Source organism: Callorhinus ursinus, unplaced genomic scaffold, assembly GCF_003265705.2.
Source record: "Callorhinus ursinus isolate GAN/ISIS: 27379988/994484 unplaced genomic scaffold, GSC_fseal_2.0 scaffold1, whole genome shotgun sequence".
NCBI classification, from domain to species: domain Eukaryota; kingdom Metazoa; phylum Chordata; class Mammalia; order Carnivora; family Otariidae; genus Callorhinus; species Callorhinus ursinus.
Genome location: NW_027397063.1, coordinates 137,888,525 through 137,911,041, shown reverse-complemented (window position 1 = coordinate 137,911,041; position 22,517 = coordinate 137,888,525). Strand labels below are relative to the sequence as shown.

At 47.5% G+C, this 22,517-nt stretch overlaps 1 protein-coding gene across 1 annotated transcript; it reads right to left on the bottom strand.

The window, feature by feature from the left end:
• Positions 1-7,596: 7,596 nt before the first annotated feature.
• Positions 7,597-13,586, bottom strand: CCK (cholecystokinin). The gene is made up of 3 exons (XM_025870768.2): positions 13,392-13,586; positions 12,088-12,303; positions 7,597-8,002 (listed from the first exon to the last, which is right to left on the bottom strand). The coding sequence occupies exons 2-3, from the start codon at positions 12,299-12,301 to the stop codon at positions 7,869-7,871; spliced, it is 348 nt and encodes a 115-aa protein (XP_025726553.1). The 5' UTR covers positions 12,302-12,303; positions 13,392-13,586; the 3' UTR covers positions 7,597-7,868.
• Positions 13,587-22,517: the final 8,931 nt, after the last annotated feature.

Below are 22,517 nucleotides of genomic sequence, written 5' to 3'. Positions count from 1 at the left end.
GGCCGTTTCAGCAATCCAGGTGAAGGATAACGTGGCTCAGAGCAAGGTGGTGACAGTGGAAGTTGTAAAAAGTGGGTGGCTTCTAAATACTTTTTGAAGTAAAGCCAGCAAGATCTGCTGATGCTTTCGATGAAAGGCATGAAGGCAAGAGGAGTCAAAGATTACTGCAAGGGTTTTCACCTGAGCAACTGGACGGATGGAGTTGCCATCAGCTGCGCTGGAATCCAGGCATTAGGTGGAGAAGGTTGAAGGGGGAAGGTCATCAGTCCAAGTCTGGATTTATGGAGATTGAGGTATCCATCAGGTATCCAAGGGGAAATGATTCCTAAATCTTTGCCTTTGGGTCTGATTTCTCACCTCTGACTAGAACATGAATGCCTGATGTCGGCGCCCGTGTGTCTCGTTCTGGCGCGCCTGGTGCTCAGTGCTCTGCTCGGACCACAGTCATCTCAGTAAATAGCTTTTCAATGAAAGGATGAAAAAAATAAATGAACAACTCCAGAGGTTTCTCACATGGACCAAAGTTCATCTTACGCAGATCCCAAGCCCACAGTTTTTCTCCAGACAGTAGAGGAGAATAAGAATTTTATTCTGCATGCCGTGCCTCATGTTCATTGGAAACCCGTCTTATGACTTCATTAATTGCAGCTGAAATCTTTCTCCCTTCGTGTGGAGAAATCCCTCACAGACAGGAGCTTCCTCTCTCCTGAGAGAAATTTACCCCAGCCCGAATTCAGCTGGACACTGGGTCAGATAGTCAGCTCTGGTGAGGTATGTGGAGTGGGTCGTCCACCTTTCTTCTCCCTTTAAATGTGGGTATGTTTTTGTGTTGTCCTTCCTCCTCTCAGAACACCTTCTTTGGGGGCTTCCCTCTCTGTTCAAGTTCAAGTCCAAGTCGTTACAGACCCCCTGCTGGTCACTCCTGATGGGGACCATGGCCAGATTCAACCGCTCCCCGGGGTCCAGCACAGAACAGGAGGAGTTAATTTGGATCCTGTATACATTCACCCCACTTCAGCCACAGTTAGAGCCCCTGCATAGGCCTGACTCGGCGGTGAGCTGCCTGTCCTTCACCCTGGCTTCTGGTGCCACCCCCTGCAAGGAGACATCCTTGACCCCAGTTTGGGCTTATGAGTCCTCATTATGCAAGGACAGACACAGAAGGGGAAGGGGAAGCTTCAAAATCCTATATCTCCTCCTTTATGTTAAAGATACAAGAATACGTGCACTCGATGGAAAATTAACATGTTTACTTATTTGGAATTGTTTTCCCTTTCCAATTTTCCTCCGCTCAAATCTGGGAAGCATAAGGTGCTTGCTAATTAGAGGTAACCATAGTTACCAAGTTGCCTTCACAATATATGAGAGTTTGTTTTTCTTGGTTTTAATTCTACAAAAAGCATTTCGCCTGCCGGTGGTTCTTCTCTCTTCAGTTTCATCGGGTGATTTTCCAAACCCAAGAGACTTTTGGCAGCCCTATTAAAGGTTCAAAATGAAAATAATAAAAGAAACCACCCATTCTCAGAAAATAGTCCCATATCCTGAATTCTCTGGTTTTAAAATCTCAGCCGACTAGGTGGGATAACCAGCAGGTTAAATGGGCCTGATTCTGCAGATTTCAACATGGGCACAGCTGTTTCTTTGCCCAGAAGCTTGGCACCCAGAGGAGTGTGTTTTTTTTAATTGTCCACTTGGGGGCGCTGTTGTCCTCTGTAGAGGTGAAGCCAACCTCCTTTGTCCAGTTAGGCAAACTATTAAGCATGAAGAACTTTACTGACACAGGGGTTTCCAACCTGCCTCAGTGGTGGTTTGATGTCACTTAGAGACTGGCATCCTCGGGCAGCTGCCTGCCTGGCTGCCTCCTTAATTCAGCTGCCCTGCTTTCTTCCAGTCTCTACCTATTACCTGTCAGTTCCTGTGCATTGCACCATGATTTTCTGAATCTCCCACCTGGCTGGGTTCTGTACCTACTACATCAACACAGTGCCTGGCACACAAGCACATTTCCGTGCATGTTAAGCCAGTGAAGAGTTTGTAACAGTCCACCCGAGTTGACACAAGAGAGCAGTTGAATCCTTTCCAAAACGGAACTTAGAGAAAGATCGAACCCATGGAAGTCATTCTGGCTGCAGTCTAGAGGTGTTTGGGCAAGTAAGGCTTGAGCTACTGCCAAGTATGCCTGCTTCTATTTGCCCAGACCAGCATGTGAGCCGTAAAAAGGAAAAGGTAGAAAAGGTGCTAGTCTTGGAGCTTGGTTAGATGTAGCATTCCACATGTCAGCAATACTTGTCCTCTCTTGAGATTTTCCAAACCAGAAGCCTCTTGGGAGTCATATTAAACAATTCAAAATTAAGATAATAAAGCAAGCCACCCCTTCTTAGGGAATAGTCTGATGCTAGGAATGACTGGGTTTTAAATCTTCAACACATCTTGAGGTGATATCACATCAAGATCCTACAGTTCCAGCAGGAAATGCCAGACTCTGGCAGGCTGAGAGAAGGCAGAGGGAAAGTCCTGAAGGCTTCGGTGGTGCCTTTCTTAAGCTTAACGCACTGGACACTGGAAGCGGGGTCTAGGGCCCAGAGAGCTCCAGGAGATGCCCTTTCATTCTGGCTTGAGGAATGAAAAAGGGAGCTCTTAATGCCCGAAGAGCATGGGCAGTCCCTGGTTTTCTCTTTCTCCTCTTTCTCTGTTCTCTCATGCCACAGCGCCCAGGCAGACCCACAGTGCAGTGGTGCCTGTCAGTAATGTGGTAGGGCCAAAACCCTAAGGAAGGGGAAACTTGCTCTTCACAGAGAGGAACGGTGATCCCAAGAGGGTGAGGCCAGCCCCCATGGCTGTTTTCTCTCTCTCTCTGTTCTCCTGCCCCGGGACCTGAATATGGGTTCAGATGTGGAAGCGCGTGGCAGAACAGGGTACTAGAGCCCTGAATTTCTGAGTGGAGGACCCAAAAGGGGGGCACCAGGGAACTGAAAAGAGCAGGGGAGATTGCAGAGAGGGAGGAGCTCAGGAAAATGACTCTGTATCATTGTTTATGAGCTTCTGAGCCATGTATGTCTGGGTCAGGTCCTAATTAGCATACTGAAGATTTTGACAACTAAAGTGATGCATAGAACACCACCCAGGTCCCATCATGGTGCACGCCTGAAATGGAGCCAAAGAGCAGTATAGCTTCATTGAAAAGCTGAACTGTCATTGGAACCACAGCCCACAGCAGGGGGACTGGAACTTGCAGACTGAATCTAACCAGGTTGCACCTGCTAAAGCAAAAAAAATCAACATTTTTGGTAAGACTTAAACAACATCCAGAGTCTCTTAATGTAATATTCAAATTGTCCACAGGACACAATCCAAAATTACTGAACATACAAAGGACCATAAGATTTTCAACCTTCCTCAGAAAAGACAATTAACAGACACCAAGGATGAGATTTCACAGATGTTGGAATTATCGAAGACTTTCAAGCCAGCTGTTCTAAAAGTGCTCAAGTAAGCAATTGCAAACCTCCTTGAAATAATTGTTAAAATAGAAAATCTTCACAAGGAAATGGAAGATATCCACGGCAATTTTAGAGCTGAAAAATACAAAAACCATGCTAAGAAACTCAGGGGATGGGACTCATTAGCAGAATGGAAATGACAGAGAATGTGTGAACCAGAAGATTGATAAATAGAAATTATCCATTGTAAACCACAGAGAAAAAAAATGAACAGAGCCTCTGGGACACGTGGGACAACAAAAGGTTGAATGTTTGTTGCATCAAAATCCCAGGAGAAAATAAAGAGTGCGATGCTGGAAAAACATTTGAAGAAATCATGATTGAAAACTTCCCCAAGTTTGGTAAAGGTTATAAACTTACACATTCAAGAAGCTGAACAAATCCCAAACAGGATAAACTGAAAGAAATATGCCCCCAAAGACATCATAGACAAACTGCTGAGATCTTAAGGCAAAGAAGATACCTTGAAAACAGCCAGAGAAAAATGACTCATTATCTGTAGGCGAGTCATGATTTAATACTGCAGGTTTCTCAGCAGAAACCATGGTAGCCTTGAGAAGTGATGAAGTATTTTGAAGGTACAAAAGAAAAGAACTGTCAACCTGGAGTTCTAAATCCAGTGAAAATATCCCTCAGGAAGGAAGGTGAAATAAAGATGTTCTCCAATGAAGGAAAACTAAGGGAATTCATAGCAGCAGACCTGCTGTAGAAGAATGGATAAAGTTCTTTCGAAAGAAGGGTGATGTTCTGGTTCCACCCCAGCACCTGTGCTCATGGCCCCCCTGCATCATCCCTACCCTGCTGAACCGAACGTAGCCAGCAGGTGTAAAGAATGGACTGCCCACGTGACTCATGCTATCATTTTTCAATTTACAAAGTAAATGCAGAGACTTCAATATACAAAGTGACATTCAGAGGCCAATGATGTTTCTGAAAACTGAGTAGAATAAAGGACTTGCACACTCAGGGGAGGCAGTACACCCACCTGGCTGGGGAAACAGCTGAATTTGATGATAACTGGCATCCAGGTCCCACAGAGAACTGTTGAGACCCAGTGAGAACAAAATGGTACCAGTGTGGACCAGGGTCCCACTCTGAGGACAGAAGGTACCAGAAGACTCTAGACACTGGGCCTGAACCTGGGGGTGGGCACAGCTGCCGGAATACTCTTAATCTCCACCAGCAGAGGTGACATCCTCAGGGAGCTTAAAGGCCTTTAATGAGTAGGAGCCGAGGAACTGCAAAATGGCAGATGCCGTGGGTAGCTACACAAGTGATTGTCAAAATCATCTGGGGAGAGGTGGGGGTGTTTTCTTGGTAAAGATGGCTGAAGAACTAATTTTATGGCTTTTCTTCTGACTCTGTGTCTCTCTGTAGACTGGCACAACCTGGAAAACATGAGCTATAGTTATTATAAGGATGATCTACAAAGAGTACAGAAGTTTGGAGAAGATGAAGAAAAATACCTGTGATCCTGTGACCCTCACCTGATTATCTTCATATTAAAAGGAAAATAAACCTAATGAGGTCAGAGGACCTTCTCACTTTGCATGGATCATAGTCATTTTCCATGTTCCTACACCATCTTGATTCTCATTAAATAACTGCTTAGTAGTCCACTAGCTGGTTGTGCATTCATTTCTTTAACAACTCTCTCACTGTGGATCATTTAGATTGTTTCCACTTCTTTGATATTTTGAGTAAATGCAACAAAACCCATCAACATTCTTCTTTTTCCTTCTTTGAAATTGCTCTATTCTTTCTGGATTTTAACTTACAGCAAAAGAAGTAGGGCTGGACGTGTGTGTGTGTGTGTGTGTGTGTGTGTGTGTGTGTGTTTGGGGTGGGGTATATTTTATTTTTAGAGAGAGAGGGAGGGAGGGAGAGAGAGAGAGAGAGAGAATCTTAAGAAGCCTTGCAGGATTGGGACAGCATCCTGAGCTGCTGCTCACGAGACTCCTTGTACGGAGTCCTGCAGCCCAGAGGAGGCCAGAAAATGTCCTTTCCCTTTCCTGCATTAGGAGGAACTGTGAAAGACTTTGAAATGAGCAAAGGGGATTAGTGGGTGTCCTTTCAGTGGGACGCTGGGCATGGATCCCATGCTGTTGAGGTCTGTGTTTCTGACTGGGCTACTTTGTAAGCCATAGAAAACTGGCAGTCCCTCAAATAATTCTTGTCTATAGAAACATCAGTGAATATTGTCCCGGAAAAATGCAACCATTTTCTGTCCTGGATAACAGGTTATTCCAAACATTGCATTTTATTGGCCTAAAGATACAACCCAGTTTTGTGTCTATCAGCAAATTCATTTTGGCATTCCTGACTGCCTCAATGTGTCTGTCCTTCAGATTCTCCTTTGCAATGATATGACATCTTACTGGTCTCTTTATTAATGAGTAAAATGACATCTTTGATGTGTGTTCATTTATATTTGTATGGCTCATGTCTTTTCTTTGAAAATGATATTTTACCATCCACTTCCCTGATGATTTACAAATTACTAATTCATATCAGACCTTTGTCACTCATTCCCCATAGCTCATTTCATATTAAATTCCAAGTCTTTCACCGTCCCCCATCCCAACACACACACACACACACACACACACACACACACACACTCATTCCCATCTATACCCAAGATCCCCTGCACACCCAGAACAAAAACAGTGTTTTTTACAAGATGTGTGTGTTCTGCACTAAAAACATATGCATCTGGGTATTTGGCCAGGCTTGGACCCCTGAGATTCGAAGCAGTCTTTGAGACCAAACTGTAGGGACTGAATGAGGTAATGACCTCACGAGGGAACAGTATAATATGTTGTCTCTTCAGAGTCTGTTTTACACTGAATGCTGACTTCAGTTCAAGTTAAAGAATTGCCAAGTCCTCTTCTTCTGAGGACTTTCCTGGCATCGTCTTTCTACCACCAAGGAAGCTGGCACTAAGGGTCTGCTGCGTAGCTCTGGGTCGAGGATGGCCCGTCCAGGACCGGTTATAGATTTCCCAACATTCTTTCCAACGTCTGTTCCTTTGGGGCTGCATGTCCAGCTGCATTAGGCCACCTGGGGCCTTTGTTGGATAAAAACTTGAGATTCCTGGAAGCCTTGGCCAGGAGGCATGACAAGGCTACACTGTGGGTGGCTGGTGTCAGATTATCTCCAGGTGACCCCTTGAAATAGTTTCTTTTACGGACCCCTATGGAGACCCAACGGAGGGATTGGCCCAAGGAAGGAGAGCTTCTGCTCCGAATAGCTACCAGAATCACCCAACATGCCCTGAAATATGTCTCTGAGATATGGTGAGACCCAGGGGATTGTGATCACAGGCTCCTCTCTAGACCACTGCCACCCAAGTGTGGTCCAGGCTCCACCATGCTGGTATCACCCGGGAGCTTGCTCAGGCCCAAGGCCAGACTTGCTGAATCCGAATGTGTGGGTTACAAGATTCCCTGGTGATTCATATGCACTCCGGAATCTGGAAAGGCTGGGGTGATGGAGGTCACACTACCTGGGAGCGATCAAGTCTGTGAATCTCGTTAGCTGGGGAACTGTGGGCCAGTCACTTCCACCTCTCAGGGCCTGTTTCCCCATCTATAAGAGGACAATAACCTCTGTACCACGGGGCCATGGAGAGATCCAAGGGATGTGAAAGCACCGACTGGCATTGCCTCATAATTTGTTTAAAGGCCAAGAGAACTGCAAGGAAATCCTGGTGTGGGATGGGGTTGGTATCCTGTGGGGATGGGCGGATGGAAGGCTCCATCCCAAGCTGCCTTTCTGGTCTTTACCCAGACAAATGAGTGCTCCCTACAAGCAGGACATGTTCTATTTTTGCAGGGGAGCCCCGCTGGGGCCCCAGGCCCAGGGTGGCCAGGGCTGGGCCATGGAGCTGACCCAGAAGGTCCTTTCACTGCCACTATGCACAGCTGCAGAGAAGTTAGCCTGATGCCCGACCCTCATTTCTCAAGCCTTCTCTGCAATCATCTACTGCAGGGATTTGTCCTTGGGCAAAATCCATGTATCAGGCTTCCCTCCTTGAAGGTCCTGAGGATTAAATGGAGCCCTTTGTGCTCGATAGACACAGGGAACAAGGGGGCAGAATGAAATCATTTTAATAGCATAGCAACACTTTAGGACCAGGCGTCACAGACGAGGAAAATGTTTTGTCTTCCATTCGTACAAGTCTGGTGAGGCGTGAAGTTGCCCTGGACAATCTTACAGACATATTTTTCTCACTGAAAACTTAATAAATAGATACTTAAAATGTCAAACTTCAGAGACAATGAGTTGTGAGTGTGATTGCTTTCTTATTCTGCCTCATCTGAGCCAGGAGGTCGCTTCCTGGCATGCTGACAAAGGCGGGGTCCCTTAGGAGGGGTACTCATACTCCTCAGCACTGCGCCGGCCAAAATCCATCCAGCCCATGTAGTCCCGGTCGCTTATCCTGTGACTGGGGTCCAGGCTCTGCAGGTTCTTAATGACAGACATTCGGCCAGAAGGAGCTACAAGGGGCAGGGGAAAGAAAACAAGGCCATTATATTGAAGAGCATCGCTAATTCAATCTGTAAAGGAGAACAATGAGAAAAGCCAGACACTACGTAACAGGCACCTTCTTAAAGGTATCAAAGAGCCATCAAGTGGTGGGATTGCTGGACCAAAATCTAAGTGAAGGACCCAGGTCTGGGTAAACAGAGAGGGTAATATTTACTAGCGATGGGTATGGCTTTCAATCTGTAAGGATTTAAGTGGATTCACTGACTATGGGACCTGCCTCAATTTCCCTACTCCTAGGGGTGTTTTCTCTTATGTAGCTGGCCCTCAGCAGATGCCAAGCAAGAATTTCCTTGGTACTTACCCATTGCTGAAGTTTGCCCCTCAAGATCCCCAGCATACCTGAGTACTCTTGTTAAGGTAACACAATTACAATATTTTGATGTTAGAATGGTTTAAAAAAAATGGAGTCAAGTCCCACTGCTAGACAAATACTGTTTAGAAATTAATTTGAAAGCTACCTTCTTTTTAAAAAATGATACTGAGAAAAAGGCACACTGTTAGAGTAAAAAATCTTACTTCAGTAACACTCAAAGAAGAGTGGGTAGAGAAGTAATAAGGAGGTTATTTCATTTATTCCTTTTTTTTATTAAAGATTTTATTTATTTATTTGAAAGAAAGAGACACAGCGAGAGAGGGAACACAAGCAGGGGGAGTGGGAGAGGGAGAAGCAGGCTTCCCGCTGAGCAGGGAGCCCGATGCGGGGCTCGATCCCAGGACCCTGGAATCATGACGTGAGCTGAAGGCAGACGCTTAATGACTGAGCCAACCAAGCACCCCATTTATCCCTTTTGACTAAAATGCAATAACTGAATGAGCAATGGGCCTTTGGGGATGGGAGTGAAGTCCTCAGGAACAGGATGGTTCTCATGTGTCATTCACATTGAGGGAGCAGGGACATGAAGAAGCAGTTCCTTTAGAGACATGTGACATAGTCTTAGCCCACAGATCACAGACAGTGGCTTTCTGGATAAGAAATCTGTATAATGGCTTCTTCTGTGCAAGCTAAGAGACAAGACATGTCCCTCAGGGACCTCGAAGGGCAAAGCCCAGGCAACTCTAAGAGCAACATGGTGGGAGATCACTCCATGGGGCCACTGTGTCCCCACTGTTTGTGATGCTGGCGTCCAGCCCTACTGTATGAGGCTGCCCTTGCCAACTCTTGTCCACAGGCTGCAAAGAGTCAGACTATGGCTTATTTGTTGATAAATGACCTGGCAGGAGCAGCTCCTCTGTCCTACTGGATGACCGAGTAAAGCTAGCTACATTAAAAACCAGAACAATTATACAGAGCAATGTCCCCAATCGTTCTTCACCCCCCCAACCCCACCTCAATCCTTTCCCAGCCTTGGAATCAAGAGTCAATCCAGCACATTCCAACCCCTTTGCAGGTATCTCCAGCCTACGCAAAAGGCAAACAGACCTGGCGTTGAATGGTTCAACATTTTTCAGGTGAAATATCAGTCGTTGCATTCAAAAAAACCTTGTGGATCCAGTTAGTTGTACACAGTTATGGAAATATGGCCCATCCTTCTTCCTGCTGCTGATGAATGCCCCCACCAAAGGCTGGGCACAGCCCCAAGTTCCAGTTAATGAAGGCAAAGTGGCAGCTTCGATGTGTGCAAGCAGCCTGGGTTGTGTGTGTGTGTATGGGGGGGTGGTGAGGGCACCACGTTTTCAGCCCTGGTGGCTGTGCTGGTTACACACCTCAATTTCGCCATTCCACATGCAGTGTATGCATTTACCAGGGTCCTCACTCACTTCCCCAGTGCAACACAAAGTAGGAACTACTACTGGTTTACAGAATTGAATCGAAGAGCCTGGCTCCTTTAAACTTTAAAACCCCAAATGGTCAGTACAGCTGGGAAACTGAATGGCTCCCAGGCCTTCTGGAGAAGGCAGGGTTTGAACAGTCGGTGAGATGTGCAAAGTCATGTAGGTTATACATTCTCCCCGGCTGCCACACTGACAAAGGGAGGCTAACGGAATTTACTAAGCAGGGCTTCTGGGAGGACTAGCAGACCCTACCGATGTTACAGATGTATCGTTAGAGCTTCGCTGGGCATGGGGCAGGTGTATGTTAGATGTCCCCTACCCCCAACAGACCTGCTTCCCCTCAATCCCTGAAAGCCCTGCAGACAGTTCCTGATGATAAACTCTTGAGCACTCCTCAAAGAGTACATGAGCATGTTTAGAATCTTTAAGCCTAAGTACGATAGAGGGGTAGATTAGCCAGTATGATCTCAAAATATGTAAAATAGTCAAAGAAACTGTACAGGTATAAATATTTATTCCTGGTTCATATTTGTCAAAGAAAAGAGTGTGATTGTTTTCCACCTAAGGCTGCCATTCCCACGTGGGCTTGTTTGGCACAACATTCTAAAGGCAAAGGGAGAAGGTGGCTGACAAGAGATGCTAGGAAGAAACTGCCAGCTAAGATTTGTAGCGTAATGCCATGTCAAGTGTCCATTCTAGGGAAATAGTTTGGTAACAGGCTTCTTTCCCAGACCTGTTTCTGGTGGCTCTTTCCTGAAGGTGGGGAGGTGGTTCCAGATTATGGCTCAATGAAAAACCTGTGATATTTCAGACTGGTCTGGCTGAAATTCAATCTACATCCAAGGACAGATATTAAATTACTTTGAGACAGACAATCAATAGGGACTCAAAAAGTTTTCAGATTTTTCTGTCATCTGACTAATATTTCCACATCTCTCAATTTAATTAGCCAGAGAGCAAAACAGAAGATGGTAGCTGGGACAATTTCCAAAGAGAGGACAAAATATAACAAATCATCTTCTGTTGTTGTTGTTTCCTTCTGAATTTCCCTGGTCAAAAAAGTTCTGATCTTACCTTCATATGAAACCATCAGAGACTCTGGAAAGCCAAGCTCACCGTTTCCTCCTTGTCTAGTCAAGCCATGAGCTTAAGGTTCAAATCCAGGCCCTGACAGATTGGAGAGTAAGAGAGCCTCCTGGGAAAGGAGCCCACCCCCCACCCTTCCCAGCAGCATTTTCTGTGGTTTATTGTCCAGCTGCGTTGGTCCAGTTTAGCACACTGCCCCACAGCTCGTGTGTTCACCATCAGTGTCCCTGTGGATCAAGCTGGTAGAAAAAACTGCCCCAGTTCCAATCATGGTTCCTAAGGACCCTACAGATGCATGAGCCTCCCTCTGAATCTCACAAAGAGCTAGAAGGGACTCGCGGAACTCTAGCCTCATCCCTGCTTTACAGGTGAGACAGGCCCAGGAAAGGGATAGGCTGTCAGTATGGCACCCAGCTAGTGAGCCACTCAGTCACCTTATTCCCGGAGACAGCCTTCTGATGCTGAGAAACCTGGCTTGCACACTACTGCTGCAATTGGGACCATGTCTCCAACAGCAAAATAAAAACAAACAGGTCTCTTGAGTAATCATTTTAAATTACTGCCAAGGACAACTCAAAACTGCTACTGATTCTTTCCTCCTGTTAGGTTCTTTGGTGAAAACTGACACATTGTCACTGCTTTTTCAACTGTTGTAGTCTGAACTCAAGAGCTTTCTCAGCATCGATCCCTTTCTGCTAGGGGTTTCCAAGTGTCACTGTCTGGGTGGCTCCTGGTTCCTCTGCATTTACAGTATTGGGTATTTAGTAGATCTGCAAACCCTTTTAGAGTCCGTAATTTGCTCGGTAATTATCTTTTCATGTCTTCATAATATGGCGTTGAACTTAAACAGCAACATGTGCCAAAAACTAGTTTCAAGAAAGCTTTTTAAAAAAGGTTTTCCTTAATTAATTAAATCCTCCACCCTCGCTCTCAGTTTGCTACAAAGGACGTCCAGAAAATCGTACTGTCCGGCGCAGTGCAATTCGTGGGGCAGGGGGGTGGGGGTGAGGGAAGAAAGTGAAAAACCTTTCAGCTTAACGCGTCGCCTTGTGTTTCCTTCCCCGGGGTTACCCGCCTCCATCAGCCAGACGCTAGGGAGGAGGGTCAGGATTGGGAGGCCCGCGGGGGGTCGGAGTGAGGAATAGGGTCCCTACAGATGAAAGAGCATCCGTACCTTTCCGGGCCTGCTGGATGTACCTGGCCAGCAGCGCGCCCAGGTGCGCTCGGGGCTCGTCGTCCACCTTCTGCACTGCCCTCAGCTGCCTCCGGGGCGCCTCTTCCTCCTGCTGCGCCCCTGGGCCCACCGGGTCCGCCGAAGGGACCGGCTGCGCCAGGGCGCCGGCCGCCAGGACCGCCAGCAGCACGCACAGGCACACGCCGCCGTTCATGGCTGCGGAGAGCAAAGGCGAGGGGACGTGAGCGAAAAGGTGGGCGGATCGCGGGCTCTCGTGGAGGCTCGGGGCAGCCGGGGTACGGAAAAGGGGGCTCAGTCCAAACGCGCGGGGCCCCAGGTCCGCCACACTGGTGCACACACAAGGGCTCGCCAGGCGCCGACGTGAGCCAGGTGGCCACAGCGCGCGTGTCCGGGCACACCCCGTTTGTCTTTTGGGTGAACCACACCCCGTGCCCGGGGAAGCGGACAGAGACCCTGTCTTCTGCCCTGGCTAGCGGAAGAAACGTCTTCTGTTTTCCATTCGTTTCAGAAAGTGTGGTTAGAACGTCTGTCTTCTAACTGGAAAAGCAAGAGATTAAAGCTGGGAAAATAATCTCAGGACAAGACTCCGTGGGAGAAGCGAGATCCTTGATAGCTAAGAAGCTTTCAATGGGGGAAATAAAGGGTGAAAAAAAAAAAAAAGAAGCACAGCTTAAAATGAGGGAACAAAAAAGAAAAGCCATATTTTGAAAGTTTCTTTAAGGTGTATATGGGAATTGGCAATAAACTACTATGCAGAACACAGGAAGGGCTTTTTTAAAAATCAGAAGTATGCTAAAATAAATAAATCTTCATAAAAAATGTTGTCAGAAGTATGCGCTCAGTCTTCTGTCCTTGGCAAAGCGCCGCAGCCTTTTAGATGCACCAGCAGATACGACAGCCGCACGTTTCTATCCCCAAAGCCTTGAATTTTTCTGCAATTTTTAGAAAATGAATTTAAATCTTAAAACCTCTTGATAGTTTATTTGAAGAGATTGCAAAGTACGCTGCACCTCTGTGTAACATCAAGCTAATCCCAAACTGCATGCTAATCCTGGCAAATAGATAGTCCAGCATTGCGTGCGGACGAGAACAAAGGCGCTTTGAAGTCTCCTAAGCAGCTCTACCCACCCAAACCTCCCTGTTACTGACTTCAAGAAATGTCTTTCGAGCTGGGAAGAAGACGCAGAAAACGGATAAATAAAATGGAAGGGGCACAAAACTGAAGACAGCATTCTCAAGCCAACTTGACACTTGGATCCCCCGCAGGAATGCGGGGAACCTACCTTCAGAGTAGGACGCAGCGGGCTTTGCGTGCGTTTCGACGGGAGTGGAGGGGGAGCTGAGCCAAGTTCAGGTGGGCAGGCAGGACGCTGCCTCTTAAATAGCCCCTCCCGGCGCTGTCAGCCAGTCATCTGTTTACCCAGCGTTGACGCAGACCGGCAGCAACACGTGCTCAGAGGGCGGCCACTGGGACGACAACCGATTGAAGTGGCTCCTGGGAGAGAGGAGGCAACGGCCCACTGGAGCTGGGTTAACCCCTCGCAGGAGGGGTGTCCCGTGCCCAGCCCCCCCTCTCTGTCGGAGGAGCTTCCTCTCCCAACTCTGTCCCTCTCCCTCTCCCATTCCAGGGTGGGAAACCTGGGTGTCGGGAATATCCTTCAGGTTGGAGAAGCTGCCCAAGTTTAGTCCGCTTTGGGGACCGGAGGGGCCGGAAAGGAGACCCGGAGCAGGGCGGGGGGGCGGGGTTTCAGCAAAGTGTAATTCGGAGCTGGAGGGGGTGTTAGACCCCCTCGGAGCATCCCAGGCAGCTCTGGTTTTTTTTGACCAGTGAGTGGGCTTCCTGGGGGAGGGAGGTGTCTTCACTTTCTGCTCCGCCCCATGAAAAGCCCTGGAGGTTCTCCAGGATTCCGAGGGCAGGTGTTCCCGGGTCAGCGAAAGGGCTCCGGCCGCAGCTGGTTCTTGGAAACCCCGGGCCTCTGTTCACGCAGCTGTAAAGTGAGGATGACACCCCAGGACTTTGCTCAGAGTTTGGGAAAGGGCTGTGTTTTCCTCGGGGCCAAATTACTCCTGCTCGCGGCGCGCGCGGCTCCTCGTCGCCAAGTGGCGCCAGCGAGTGTCCCAAACAGCCCTCTCTCGGTGTTCCCCTCCGGCAGCGGCATCCGCCCCTCCCACCTGCCTCCAGTCGGGGAGCACTCACACCCAGGCCGGATCCCCCGCTCCAGCGCCCGCTGCTCGGCTTCGGCTTGAGGACCTCGCCCTGGTCACTCACCGCCCGCAGGGGGCAGGGGAGGCGCGGAGGCCGTCCTGCGTCCTTCCCAATGCCATCGCGCCCCTGGCTCCCGAGCCAGGTGACCCGTGCCAGGGCGCCGTGGTGGCCAAAGCCGCCTCGGCCCTGAGGCCGTTTGGGTGGGTGCTCGAGTTCGCCGCCTCTCCGCGAAAGGCACTGGCAATCCCATTTCACAGACGGCAAACCGAGGCGCGAAGAGCTGAGTCTAGCCGAGGATCCACCGCCTGGCCCTGGCTGCCTCGCGCACGGAGCCTCCCTGCCCGAGACCTCCGGGTCGCATCCATCCCTCCTCCCGTCCCGGAACTCTCATTCCTCCCCTCCTTTCCCTCAAGAAGCATTTGGAAGTGCTTCTTTGAAAACTGGCACCTGTACTCAGCAGTGGGGGTCCCGAGATGGCCGGACCGCGAGGACTCTTGAGGGGGTGGGGGTCGGCGTGGGGGGGTTGGCTGGGGGAGCTTGGCGGGGAGACACTTCTGGTTGCATCCCCTTTTCTAAACTCTAGAGGCTGCTGTTTTTCTGCAACCGACAGGCAACATTTCTGAAACAGCTGCAGATAAAATGTTTTCCAGTGGTTTTCCCACGAGGCTGCTAAGGGTTGTGCAGTTCAGTTTGAGAAACCAGTTTGATTTGTGACTGTGGCTAAGACATTTCTGGGAACATAAACTTGTTATAAGACAGAATCACCTAAACGGCTTGTTCAAACACCTCCAGAGTTTTTGATTCTGAAGTGGGGCCCAAGAATCTGCATTTCTAACAAGTTCCCCAATGAGGCACCTGCTGGTGGGCCCCTGACCACCCTTCGAGAAGCACTGCTATAGAATTTCCCTATGGTAAGCCAGTGACTTAATGTCCTTCCTTCCATCCATTTAATTAATATGTATTTATTGAACACTTGCTTTGTGCCAGGCATTGGAGATGTAGTATGAACAATGGTGACAATATAATGGGGGAGCAGAAAAAACAAGTTAACAGACACCCCCCTGGTGATTCTGATGTACTGGGGGGACTTTCAGGGTGGAGGAGGTGGGGGATGATCCCAGAGAAATGTGTTTTTTTTAAAAAAAAGATTTATTTATTTGAGAGAGAGAGAGAGAAAGTGCACAGCAAGTGCAGTGGAGGGGGGTAGGGGCAAAGGGAGAGGGAGAGAGAGAGTCCTCAAGCGGACTCCACGCTGAGTGTAGAGCCTGGGCAGGGGACCCCGCCCAGGACCCTGACATCATGACCTGAGCCGAGATCAAGAGTCAATCGCTCAACCTATTGAGCCACCCAGGTGCCCCCAGAGAAGTGTTTTGCTGAGGGGGAGCAAAGGAATGAGGCTCTGATTTTAGAAAGATGAGTCTGGTTGTGATGTGCAAGGTGTTCCAAGCGGGGAGATGCTGTAAGTCAGGATCTGTTAGGAGGACCAGGAGGGATCACGATAGATTTACATTGAGGATTATAATGCATTATGAAGCCTATTAGTTATTACAAAACATACTGAACATTATGAAAGTAATGTGTTCATTAGAGATAATTCAGAAAATCAGTAAAAGGAGAGAGAAGAAGAAAAATTCCATCATCCCAAGACAGCCACTATTAACCTCTTGGTGTCTGAGAAGCCTGGAAAGGCAATGAAACTAGATGACTGAGGCTGACCTTGAGGCTCCCTGTTGTGAGACGGGGGTGGGGTGGGGGGTGGGAGTGCTACTCAAGACCGAGAATTCGGGTGTGAGGGCAGGTTTGCGGCATGCGGGTGAGGGAGGTAATGAGTCTAACATAAGACTGAGCTCATTGCTGGTGCATGGATGGTCCCGGAGCAGGTTGAGAATGAGCCCTGAGCTCAGGACAGAGAGGCACTGGAGGTGTGGACCAGAGTCTTTGGGGAGTGGTGGTGTCTGCCAGCCTGGGAGTCCTAGGGAGTGCCTACAAGGGCAGGCAGAATAGGCACATCCTGAGGAGCGAGAGCAAGAAGGTGAGTGGAGAAGAGGAGGCTGGTAAAGAACCAGAGAAGGAGTGGCCAAGACACCAGAGTAAAAATGCCATAAGGAGAAGCCAACAGTGACAAGGATTATCAGAAGCTGGAAGAAGAGCATAACTTGCAATAAAGTTGTAGCCACTTCACCCCTAGGAATGGGATTCTGAGCAGGGATATGTTACAGAAGATCCTCTGGGAAAATAAAAAGTTAAAAGGAGTCTGAACTCCATGACCATAGTAACGAGTCTTCCTTCTTAATGGGTCAGAGGGTACTAATAACTCTAGACCACTTCTAAAGCAAGATGGGCCTGGACCCCACTTTTCCTGTTAATGCAAATGCATATCTGCATTAAGGAGAATCCATTTATTCACAAAAAGATACTTGCTTAATGCCTCTTAAGGCAGATGCTTTTGGTGCCCTTCACCACAGCTACATATCCCACCTCTGGCTCTAGCTGGGTTTGGACTGGGCAGTTGTGAGCAAACAGTGTTCTCATCTCAAGTTTCTAAAGCACCCCTCTGCAGCTCTCTGCCCCAAAGCTCAGTCCTAGCAGAGGTTTAGTCTGGAAGTACAAGGGTCTTAATATCCCAGAGGATAGGACAACCCTCATCCAGTGGGGGATAGGAACCCATTTCCTGTCCTCTGTATGGACCATTTACAGAAGCTTCTAGAATCTTCTCAAAGTTTCTTTCGTCCAGCAAAGGCCTTGATTACCTCTCTTTAGCTGATTTTTCTTTTCTTTTTTAAAGATTTTTATTTGTTTATTTGAGAGAGAGAGAGCACAAACACGGGGAGTGGGAGAGGAAGAAGCAGACTCCACGCTGAGCAGCGAGCCCGATGCGGGGCTTGATCCTAGGACCAGGGATCATGACCTGAGCCAAAGGCAGATGCTTAAATGACTGAGCCATCCAGGTGCCCCTTTTTGGCTTTTCCTTCTCCCCTGCCTTACTCCTCTCATTTCCTCACTTTTGTATCTGGTATCATCTCTCAAATAAACCACTTGCCCCCATGGCTGTCTCTAATTTCAGGATAATGCTACTGAAAGCATCAACTGTCCATTAGGCACTGTTGGGATACAACAGGGAGCAAGACAGACAAAAATCCCTCTGCTCATGGTGCTTCCATTCTAGTGGGAGAGATAGGTAATAAACAAGAAAAATACTTATGTATGCGGTAGATCATCGATGGGCACAAATGATTCTGAGAGAAGTAGATCAGGTAGAGGGTTTGGGCTGAAGATTTGCGGGAACATATGCAAACCCTTGCTTCAGGTTCCTCTTTTAGGCTCTTTGATATGTAGACCTCATTATGTATGTTAAGGAGAAATGGTTTTGCTTTTCAATGCAAATAAACACAATGGAAGTTGTAATGAATTTTACCTTGTTTGGAGGTTGTTTTTGTATTTCACCAAATATGAGATGGTAATTAAGTTTTACCCTAAGCCCATCCTCTTGTCTCAGGAAAGGAAAGAGCAAGGGCAGTGCCCTCTCTGTTCCCCACCTGCCCACCCCTCACCCCCTTACCACTGAGTGAGGCTCACCAGCTGGGGCCCAGAACTGCCCATGATGTGGAAGTTCCTTCACGTCATGCAGGGGGCTGAAAGCATGACAACCATATCCAGATGTGGCATTTAAGAGCGAGTAGTGGTGAGAGGAAATTTGTGACTTTAACTGGTTTTAGAAGCTAGATAGTTCCATCTGATTGTGGTGAAAAGAATTAAATGAAGTTCCATTTAGAGTTGGAGAGGCATCCCCAAAGAGGGGTCCTTGCAAAAGATGCAATCATTGCAATGTAGGATTTTTAGCCATGGGAGGTATCTCAAAGACATATGTCCATTCTGCACTTGTAGAAAACTTAGTGGAATTTCCAGGGACATACTAGAGCCTCCTAATTTATTATTCACAGAATTCAAACTTGTTACAAGCAGTTCCCCTTTAAAGGATGTCAGGAGACTATTTGCTCTGATTCAAAAGGTGTTGGTTTGAAGTCTTCTTTTTTGGGTCTTTGAGTTTTTTCCCTGGAACATGTATTAGAAATGCCGTTGTTTGTCCTGGAACTTTTCAAAGGCCCACAGAGCCAATGTTTCTGCTATCACCTGGGATGATTTGATTGAAAAGAAGGAAGTAGCTGTGGTCATTGTGAACAGTGTTTCCTTTCCTTAATGATGAGTTCCCTTAGAATGTCTTGTCTTAGTTTCAGTGCTTGCAAAGGCAGGGCTGAGACAACACCTGGGAGCAGGGAGTTTATTTGGGAGTGATCTCAAGGAAGCAGGGGTGAGGGGGCAGGGAACAGAGAGAGGACAATCAAATGCATGTTGATGAGCAGGTTCCTGCTGTGGGGACAGTTCCATTGGGGTCTTTGTGAGACACCTCGTGGAACATGCCTCATATCCAGCCTACCTGAGGCTGGGAGGAGAGCCTAGGGCATTTACCCACCAGCTCCCATGCCCCATTGGTTGAGGGCTGCTCCAGGGGTGTCAGCTCCCCCTTCACTTCGGAATAGACCTCCCTCTCCTGAAGGGCCAGAGAAAGTTCTCAGGTAGAGAAGACAGAAGCTGATGGCAGAGGTGGGAATAACTTCCAGGGAGCCAAGGGGACTAGCTGGGCTGCTATAACAAAATACCATACATAGACTGGGTGGCTTAAACAATACACATTTGTTTTTTACAGCCTGGAGGCTGAGAAGACCCAAGTCAGGGGGCCCTCATGGTTGGGGTCCTGTGAGAGCTCTTTTCCTCTCACATGATAGAGAGAGCAACTCTATGATTTTGTTCTTGTTAGGGCACCAATTACATCATGAGGACCTCACCCTCATGACCTCATCTAGACCTAATTACCTTCAAAGGTTCAACCTCCAAATACCATCACATTAGAGTTTAGGGCATCCACCTATGAATTTTTAGAGGACACAAACATTTAGCCCATAGCAGACTGCAACATACCTGCATGGAAAAGAGGAAAAATCCTCTTTTGCTGGCATTTCTGTAAGGTTAGTGGTATCCCTTAATCTGGGGAGGAAGGCCCTCTCATTCAAGGGTCACAAACCCAAACACCAACAGGTGAGTGAAACAGGCTGAGGGTAAGAAGAGCAACAGCAACATCATAATGATAAATATCAAATGATGGTTGTGGGTGGTAGTTAATCCCACTGGGAACCCTCAGGGCAAGTGTAGAACTCGTACTTCAGAGTTATCTTATCCAAGTGGGTGAGGGAGCTGGGGTATTTATACACCAACTCCAGTCAGTCACTGGTTGAGGGTGGTTCCTGGAAGAGGGGCATTAATCCCCTAGCGCTCCTGGCCCAATGGATGTGGGGGCCAGAGGGGTTTCCAACTCCCATGGGAAGCCCTTAGGGGAACAGCTGCAGCTGCTGGTTTTGGAAACTGGACCCACAGGCACTATTAAGGTCAGGCCCGTGGGGTGATAGGTGGGGCAGGGACACTGAAGGTTAACTCCTTTAACACTCAGTATTAGAGCTTACCATATTTTACCTGAATTTCCTTCAACAGTGCTTGGTACATAGCAGTTGCTCAATAAATCTGTTGACTGACCTCTTTATCTATGTGAATATCTCATCTGCCAGAGGACAGGAACTGTGACTTCTGTGCTGGATGCATGCTAGGTGATCAATAAACGTTTACCAAGTAAACAACTCTTAGTGCGATAGACTGGATATACAAGGTGTTTGGTGGTGAGTGACAAGCCATTAGCTGCCCCTTGGCTGGGTCACTGACTCCCAAATTATCACAGGAACTGTTTTCAGCACCATTTCTTTTTGCCAGGGATGTAAGAGCTGCCAGAAACAGGAGATCGCCTCATGAGTGAAAAATAGGAATGGGGAGAGGTCAGCTCCCAGCCATTGATCTCCAGGCAGAAGGAGTCTTTGCTTTTCAAACTAATACTGAAAAGCCAAGAGGAATGGTAGTTGCTGGGGAAACCGGCTGCCAATGTCCTCAGGCCTGTCCCTTGGCTCACTTTCATTTGTAGAAGGTTTAGAAGAAGGCTTTATGGCTATACTCAGGAAAAGTTAATGAACAGACTCAAGTTCTTTGACCAGTGGTCTGGAGTCTTTGAAATCCTGCCAATCCAGCTTCCCTCTGAAGCTGGGGCCCGTGTGACAGAGGACAAGTGTGTGTCCCTGCAGTTGTCTCAGCACCCACCAGAGACACGCCCCCCTTACCAGCCCACCTGGTGCCAAATGGAGGCCATTTGCTCTCCTTTGAGTTAATGCCTGGGGTCACAGCTGTTCCAGGATGACCTTATTGGGGAAAGCTCTTAGTTTTAAAAAAATAAATTTAAATGGTTTGAGTAGGTATTAAATACACATAATTCATAACTGAAAAGGTAGAAAAGAGTATATAATGAAACTCAGTCTTCCCCTCACCCCATGCTTCCATCCAATTTCTCTTCTTTAGGGTCAAAGAGTGCTTCTAGGTTATAGTAAATTCTTCCAAAGAGAGTCTATGCACATACAAGTACATCAAATAAGTCTCTCTCTCTTTCTCTCTTTCTCACACTCACACACACAAGCACATGCATATATATACACACACATGCACATAATGTCCCAATAGAAGCACATATTACATAATGTTCTCTACTTCACCTTTTTCACTTAAAATATATGTTGGGGTCACTCTGTATTGTTGGCATAATTCTACCTCAATATCTATAGAATACCCCTTTTATATGGATGTGCCATAATTCATCTAGCTAGTGTCCTGTTAAAATTTAAATAGTTTCCAGTATTTTCCAAGGATAACAGAAGCTCCTTGAATATACATCATTCTGCACATGCACAAATATGTCGATGGCATGAATTTATAGAATTACAGAATTAAAGGGTATGCACGTTTAACATTTTGATAAATATTGCTAAGTTCCCCTCTATGGCAATTGTTCTCAACTGTCAAGGACAGCATATTTATCTTTTCTTGCTTGTTAATTCTTCAGCTCCAGCTCCGGGGGCCAGCTCCTCAGCCACGCCCACTGCCTGAGAGTATTAGCTCTGAGTTGGTGGAGAGCTGACCTCATAGAATGACTAGGACTTAAATTTTGAGTGACGGTTCTGTCTGAATTCCAGCGCATGTAGGAGGCAACTTTAGGCAGTGGTTCTCAGTGTGGCTGGTACTGCCCTCTAGATGAGGTTTTGGAAACGTATGGGGACTTTTTTTGGGTGAGCACAATAATAGGGGTGCCTACTGGTGTTGAGGGGAAGGGCACCAGGATGCTGGGTGTCTGGCAACCCTCTGAAAGAGACAAGCACATGATGTTGAATGACCCACTGGACATTCAAGTAGGTGAATAAAGCCTGTCTATAATGATGCAAGCCTAGGGGGTGCCTGAGTGGCTCTTTGGTTAGGTGTCTGCCTTCGGCTCAGGTCATGATGTCGGGGTTCTGGGATCAAGCCCTGCTTGGAGCCACTCATTGGTGCAGAGAGAACATAAGTAAACATTTCTTTCTCCTTACCATGTTACTGAGCAATGGGCTTGACTACACCATCCAACCTGTAATCACTTCTTGTGGAAAGCTTGAGATCCGAGGTCCCAGATTCTACTGTGGAGGTGGGCAGAGATTTGGGGTTTTAAGAAAAGCAGGTTGGGCTGCTTTGCATAGGGATAACTGAGCAATGTCCAAAGGGCATGTTGGTGGGAAAGGTAGCCCAAAGAGAAAGGGGAAATGATTTCACGCTAAAAAGCAGTGATATTTGAACTGTGGGGATTTGTCCCATAAATGTAAAAGTTCTATTTAGATTTTCATTCCTTAAGAAATAGCACAAACCTGTAGTGTGTGCAACAAAATGTTAAAAACTGGCAGCCCAGAAATGAGAGATCTGTGCATATATTTTCCTAGCACCCGGGATGATGAGTGAAGGAAAGAGTTTATTTACCAGCTTCTGTGACTTCCCTGGAGATGGCTGGCAACAGACGGGCCTCCAGCTGAGCAGGGAGCTTCGGGGTGCTGGGCCCAGAGGCTGCCGAGGACTTGCAAAGGAGTGAGAATATGATCTTATCTGCCAGATTGTGTTTCTTATGTAAGTTTCTGGAGCTGGGAGTGGAAAGGAAAAAGAGATTCAGTCTTTGAGCAAACATGTTGGTTGATGGAGTGCCTGGATGGTTCAGTCAGTCGGTTGGGTGGCCAGCTCTTGATTTTGGCTTAGGTCATGA